The sequence below is a fragment of the Eptatretus burgeri genome, chromosome 2, assembly GCF_056783735.1.
Source record: "Eptatretus burgeri isolate ZD-2024b chromosome 2, Ebu_testis_v1, whole genome shotgun sequence".
NCBI lineage: Eukaryota > Metazoa > Chordata > Myxini > Myxiniformes > Myxinidae > Eptatretus > Eptatretus burgeri.
The window spans coordinates 98306976-98314475 of record NC_140962.1 but is presented as its reverse complement, the minus strand read 5'-3'; the positions used below and the strand labels follow the sequence as shown (position 1 = coordinate 98314475).

General features: G+C 41.1%; 1 protein-coding gene across 1 annotated transcript in view; it reads right to left on the bottom strand.

The window, feature by feature from the left end:
* Positions 1-4755: 4755 nt before the first annotated feature.
* The window catches only part of LOC147032656 (tetraspanin-7-like), a 3389-nt gene continuing 644 nt past the window's right edge, over positions 4756-7500 (bottom strand). Inside the window, exon 1 of the mRNA XM_085870453.1 lies at positions 4756-7500. This exon is cut by the window's right edge and continues 644 nt beyond it. Coding sequence (XP_085726579.1) covers positions 5750-6487 — 738 coding nt within the window. The 5' untranslated portion in view covers positions 6488-7500 and the 3' untranslated portion in view covers positions 4756-5749.

Sequence of the window (7500 nt, the reverse complement as noted above, 5' to 3'; positions counted from 1 at the left end):
TAAATATTCAAACCACGAGCAAGAAACAACCACACAGGCCATTTCTTCGCTCTTGCGTGCCCGTACATGCGTGGCCCGGAAGTTTGCATATTGCAGTCACGATTTATCACAATAGTTTTAATGGCCAGTTATTCAATTCGCGCCAACGTATTTTGCCTTTTCACAATGTCGTCGCAAGGAAAAACAAAAAGAGAAGAGAAGAGAGAGAAAAAAAATTATGCACCGTTTAAAATAAAAACGATCATAACTTGGGGCATTGTGTTTATCTATAAATGCGCATAAGAAAGAGAAATTATTAGAATACACGAAGTCATCACTCTCCGGAAGTCCGTATGTTGTAACCTGTCATGGGGACCGCGGCTGAGGGTTCCCTTCCCCCATCGGCCACGCCCACGTAACGTGTCTTGTCATTGGTTGGTAAATAAATGGCCATAACTTGGGAGGCACTTGTCCGATTAATGTCAAACCTTAAAAAGGCACATCCTCAGGTCCCCAGCAATATACCTGGCAAGTTTTAATTAGATCGGACCAGTGGTTGTCAAGAAACAGCGGACACACACACACAGATTGCTGGAATTATAGATAGATGAAATATGCTCAGATACCAAACTGAACTTCATACTCATTAGGACTCATTATCTTTCCTCCTGGACAAAAATTCGGAAAAAAACGCTCAGACAACCTGTAGACATTGTTCTATAGAACCATTATACCAAACCAGAAGCAAAAACTATGAATAGTCTACGAGTTTTAGGACTTTCAAGATTGATTCGACGAATTAACTAATTAGACGAATTAACTCAGTCAATTGGTCACAAATCTTAAATTTTATTGCGGGATGTTCTGCGGCATCTCCCCAAGTATCATCCCTCCGAGTTTCAAGTCATTCTGACCACAGGTTGCAGAATAATGATCGAAAGATTGATTGTGGACAGACGGATGTATGGATGAATTGATGGACATGGACCCCATTTTATGTCACTTCCTTCGGAACTGACTAAAAATGGGGTGGGGGTTTTAACAGGCGACCACTGCATTATTTTAAATTTATGAATAAATTGAGTTCTTCCTGAAAATAAAACATCCTCTGATTCTTCTTCTTCTTCTTCTTCTTTCGGCTGCTCCCGTTAAGGGTCGCCACAGCGGATCATCCGTATGATCCGCATAGTGATTTGGCACATGTTTTACGCCGGATGCCCTTCCTGACGCAACCCTGGTCGCCTCTTACGACACAGGGATATGGTACACCTATTTTAACTGGGGTATACACTGGCCCAGTATACTGGTACTCATTTTGCCGACCTCGGAAGAATGACAGGCTGAGTCAACCCCCTGGTGTATTAATTCAGTGGCCCAACGGGGCTTGAACTCAGGACCTTTTGCATCCCAAGCCGTTGCCCTAACCACTGCGCCAACACCAGGCTCATAAAACATCCTCTGATTATGACTACTCAATTTGATAAAAGAAATGATCATATTAAAGATTATATAAAAGATCATATGAAAGCAGCACATATGGAAAATGTAAGGAGTAAACAAAACACAAGACTTGCTACATCTTGGAAACAAGCATCCAAATTAATTAATAAACCAAGGAGATTGTGTATGCCTGGTGTTGGCTTAATAGTTAAGGTGGTGGGCTTGGGATCCGAGAAACCTGAATTCAAATCCCCCATGGCTGTTTAATTAATACCAGGTGGGGATAGCTCTGCCTGCCATCCTTCTGCGGTTGACAAAATGAGTGCCAGCTTGCTGGTAAACTGTGTTGGAGTGGTGACCTGCCCAGGATTGTGCCTCATAACCAAGGAGACTACTTAGGCAGCACCAATGCTCTGCACAGAGCATGGTCCCGATGGATGGATTATATATTTGTATGCAGAGGGGTGGGGTAACGGGCTACCGCTGCATTATTTTTAATTGATTAATAAATTAAGTTATTCCTGAAAATATAACACTCTTATTATGACTATATTTGATTAAAGAAATGATCATTTGAAAGAGGGTGAAGCCCAACCCCCAGCAGGGAGAGTAGTGTCAAAGGGGAGCATGAGGACGAAGTAATGTGTACCAGTTTGAAAAGGAGAAATGCGAGTGAGAATAAGCAAGCGAATATTGTGACTGAGAAATGGTAAACATTACTGCAGCAAAGCCTCCCTTTTGACACCACTTATATACATGAATAGGTTCAAAATTGACGATTTATGTGGCCTTGACCTTTTGACCTATTCGGCTCAAAAAAAACAATAGGCTTCCAACTTAACCACCTGGTGAAGGTTGACAAGTTTCATGAAGATCGGAGTAAAAATGTGATTTGTAGACGATTGACATACATACAAAGAGACAAACAGAACAAGAAGACAACGTCGTGCAGAGCACAATACTTGTAAAATCAATGAAACAAATTTCAGCTCAAAAATAATTGGCTGGTTGAATTCAATGACCTGAAATATAAATCCTGTTGAAATTTCAAACTCAATTGGATGAAAACTAAGGATTTTAGAAATCTCACCAAAGTTGTTGACCTCTGGCCTCTGTTGACCTTTTGACGTCAAACAATAGTCATCTTCTTTATGACAAACTCTACCACGTGGTGAAGTTTCGTGAAGATTGGTTTAAATTTGTGACCTGGAGGTGACTGACAGACAGAATAACAAAATCGACTAACCAATGTACTTGAAAAATCTTCGATTTTACAAGTAACAAATAAAATACTGGTGAAAACATAACCATCGTCCACTTTCCATAAGAGGTAACTAGAGGGGGAGCACTCGGTAGAGTGCAAAACCTCCGCCGCCAATACTGCTCGGTCACTCAAGTGAACCTAATATCCTATTCATTCAATTTGACGTCAACAGTGCTCAGAGTTATAGTTTGCAACTTTCCCTTTTACTTTTAACTTTTACATACTCAATTCATTCGTCATAACAAGATTCCTTGAGACTGAAATTGATTTCACGTGGGTATATCCACCTGAAGTTCCAAAATCAGCCGCAATTATAATTTTGGCATGTTTTTTTTTGGAAATCACTTATAACATGTAGAAATGCAAAAAAAAAAAAAAAAAACGAAATCTTTTTGAAAAAAAAGTTGCAAAATTTTGTTTGTTTTTTTCCCCAAACAATTTTTTTGGGGGGGAGGGTTGGAAATCACTGAAAACATGTAGAAATGCAAAAGCAAAAATTCTAATATTTTTTCAAAATGGCCGCCATAGCGGCCATATTGGACTTTGGACAAAGTCCAAAATCTAATGGCATGATCCTTGGACCATACCTAATCCCACCACCAAGTTTCGTCAAAATCCGTCGAGGACTTTTCCGTAATACTGTTCACAAACAAACAAACAAACAGGGGTGAAAACAGTAACATCCATCCATCTTCGATGGTGGAGGTTAAATATACATCCATGTGTACCTGCTGATGAAACACTATTTGATGCAGATTAATGTTAAGTTAAATCAATGGATTAAGTTTAGAAAGGAATTACCGAATGCGGATGCAGCACAGGTGTGATGGGCAAAATAATTCTGCATGTGTTTTGCACGGAAATGCGTAGCTTCATTTGATGGAATATTTTATATTGGATGAAGACCTCGTCTCCAGGAAACATTTTGAGAGGTGAAATCTTCCCAAGAAAATGCAGGCATCAAAGGAAATCAAGAAGATCTCAATATTTATCTGTTTATTCAGAATTTCTTTATGCAGCTACAACCGTATATCAAACTGCTATTCCGTATTTACATATGGTATACATGCTGGAAGAGGTGTGTGTGTGTGTGTGTGTGTGTGTGTGTGTGTGTGTGTGTGTGTGTGTGTGTGTGTGTGTGTGTGTGTGTGTGTGTGTGTGTGTGTGTGTGTGTGTGTGTGTGTGTGTGTGTGTGTGTGTGTGTCAGAGAGATATGTACCAGTACATACTCTTCACAGAGCTTTGGTGCTGCCGAGGCAGTTTGTTGGCAAGGGTTATACTGTGTGGTTTGCCATTGCCTTTCAAATGCTGTTTGTCCATGATATATCCTTTCAAATGCTGAGCATCAAGCAAGAAAGCAGCACATACCATTTTTTTTTTCAATTTTTGGTATGACTCAGCTGGGATTAGAACCGCCGACCTTCCAAACTCAGAGCGGTTGCTCCAACAGTCCAACCATTACACCACAAAGACTGGCTATATATATATATATATATATATATATATATATATATATATATATATATATATATATATATATATATATATATATATATATATATATATATATATATATATATATATATATATATATATATATATATATATATATATATATATATATATTTCTTCTTTCGGCTGTTCCCGTTAGGGGTCGCCACAGCGGATCATCCGTATGATCCGCATAGTGATTGGGCACATGTTTTACGCCGGATGCCCTTCCTGACGCAACCCTGGTCGCCTCTTGCGACACAGGGATATGGTACACCTACTTAACCAGGGTATACACCGGCCCAGTATACTGGTACTCATTTCGCCGACCTCGGAAGGATGACAGGCTGAGTCAACCCCCTGGTGTATTAATTCAGTGGCCCAACGGGGCTTGAACTCAGGACCTTTTGGATCCCAAGCCGCTGCCCTAACCACTGCGCCAACACCAGGCTTTATATATATATATATATATATATATATATATATATATATATATATATATATATATATATATATATATATATATATATATATATATATATATATATATATATATATATATATATATATATATATATATATATATATGATACACACATTGACAAATGATAATGTTTTGGAATGTGAAGCAACACCTGTTTTCCTTGAACGCATCTTAACAAAACTTACTTTGAGCAACCAGGATGTACAAGTTAAATGCAGGATAAGGCCATTAAGCACATCATGCCCATGCATTTGTACCAATATCCCTGTACTCCTCTATCCCCAATGCCTCGAGGTGTCTGCAATTTCAATTTAAACATATCTACTATTTGTGCTGCCATAACCTTTCCAGGGAGACCATCCCATGCATTATTTTGATTGAAGGACCCTGTTCTTCTATTAACTCTCCTTCTTCACTCTCATGCTGGAACACCTGGTTTCATCACCGATCACCGTCACATTTGCATTGTAAAATTGTCGTGGCAAAACGGCACAAGTTGTTCGTAAATTCCCAATGCTGCTCAAAATTGTGTGCGTGCGTTGATTATGGATTTATAAAAGTTCTTAATGAAGGAAAGGTATATTTGGTACCTCATTTCAATCGATAAGTTCCTCGTATACATCATCATTGTTTCAGATACTCTAAAACCAAGGGTTGACCCGTTTCGTGTTCCCATCTCAACCGCTGGTCTGTGATGCTCTGAACCCAGGTTCAAATCCCGTATATCATGTACATGTTTGTCCTTTCTGTACCAGCATCCTTGTAAATTTATGTAAAAGTACACCAATGTCTTTGTGCTGCAGGTGAAAAATGTTCAAGCTCCCCGACAAACCTGAGATGAGTGTAGAAAATATACACAACACCTTAATGAATGGATCATGCACGAAATTTTATATACAAACTTTTATCACTCCAAAATCTTGATAATCAGGGCAGGGTTTTTGTTTGTTTGTTTGTCCCACAATCATTTTGTAGCAAAATGTCATTTCTGACCAGAAACCAGTACAGCACCTTCCCAGCTCAACTGTAGCTTTTGAAGTCCACTAAATACGTGTCCGGTCCCGAGCCCATAGTCCAGAAACTGGTGCATCTCACGAGAAGACCTCTTGCACTGGACCATCTCCCTGGAGATGGGTCGCATGTACGCATGCAAGGACAATTCCGACTATCTGCATGAGAGCAAGGCCAAGCGCACACGTAGCGATGTAGAACACATTTTCATCCATGAACACCGAGAGTCTTTCGAAGCAACCATGTCTGTGCGTACCCAGATCGTGGTCATCATTGCGAAGGAATGCCGAGTCTTGGCAACCCCGTCGGCGAACACAGCAGCTTTCGGGTACAGAGCCATTCCCGTCCCGCTCCAAGGACCAGGGTGACTCAAACCAATCTCGGAAGGTCCGGACCCCGCAACACTTCAGCGCACGCTGGATTGAATCCAGGGCATCGCTGGAGCGCTCATCTTCTCCATACCTGATCAGGGCGTGGTGCAGGCCCTCACGGAAACCCCCAGCGATATCTTTGCGGTAGAAAAGTCCTGAGAGACCCGTGGCGAAACCTCCGATGAGGACCAGGACCTGAAAAGCGCCGTAAAAGCGTAAGAGTCTGGCGTTTCCAGTGGCAGCCCCGTAGCATCCAAGAAATCCCCAAGTGATTATGGCACTGCCGGTCGCCAGCAGGTAATAGGGAGTATTAGGGTATTCGTTGGTCGAGATTTCCAGGTATACCTTAAGCGCGAGCTTGACCCATATTCCGAGCGTGAAAATAGCCATTCCAGCGAGCCAGAAGAGGAAAATGAACGCCATGAGCATCACCTTCATCAAAGCCATGATTGCAGCAACAATTCTTCAACCTCAAATAATTAACAAATGATAGACCTCGGGAAGAGGATACGATCGGACATCCCACGCGTATATAGGAATGCGAAGAAAGACGTTCCCAACAGGGCATCAGATGAATTACTCCATCAAATCGAACCCCGCTTCTATCCCTCCACCACATACCTGTCTCCCGTGAAAATGATATCCCAGAATCCCCTTCCGCTGTGCGATTTACGACTACTGCGAATACGGGAGCCTGCAGCCTCCATGACTATAAGGCTACAAATCAAACTTCAGCATTTACGTTCCAGGGGTCGAATCTCAATTTTTGTTTCTTTGTTTCACCCATAAATTGCTGGCACTGCGTGGGCTGCTTGCACAAGGAGTCCGAAATAATGCAATCAATAAGAGGACGTCACAATGAACCATGTGGTGGTCCTGTTACCTGCTGGGAAATGTCACCTGTCAACACTATTTTCTCAGGTGAACTCATGGTCTTTTCATCTGGAGATCTTGCAGGGTTGTCCCTTCACCAAGTTACAAACTAACTTCCAAATTCAAATCATGAGATGAACAATTGGAAGAAGAATTCCACCACTTAAGTGTCCAAAATCAGCGTTGGATGGTCACACTCGACCATCGTTGACCATATTAAGGCCGCACATTTTATTCCACAACATGAGACGTACATTTTCTGTTGAGTTGAACCAACAGACAATTCCAGGTTTAAACAAGAAGGGCACTCAGTAGAGCACATACCTCCGCCACACAATTGCCTGATCCACGAGAACATATCGGGCCCAATACATTTTGGAAATATCATGCTATAATATATCATTTTTGACCCCATCGCTCAATGGTGAAGAATCACTTAAAAAAATTAAACAACTCCCACATCCAGATCTTCACCAAAATCGAATCAATTCGTCCTGGTCACACACCCAACCTGTCCACCAAATTTCATCAGAATCCATCCACAACTTTGAGATATCATGCTATATATTGGTTTAGCCCAATTGCTC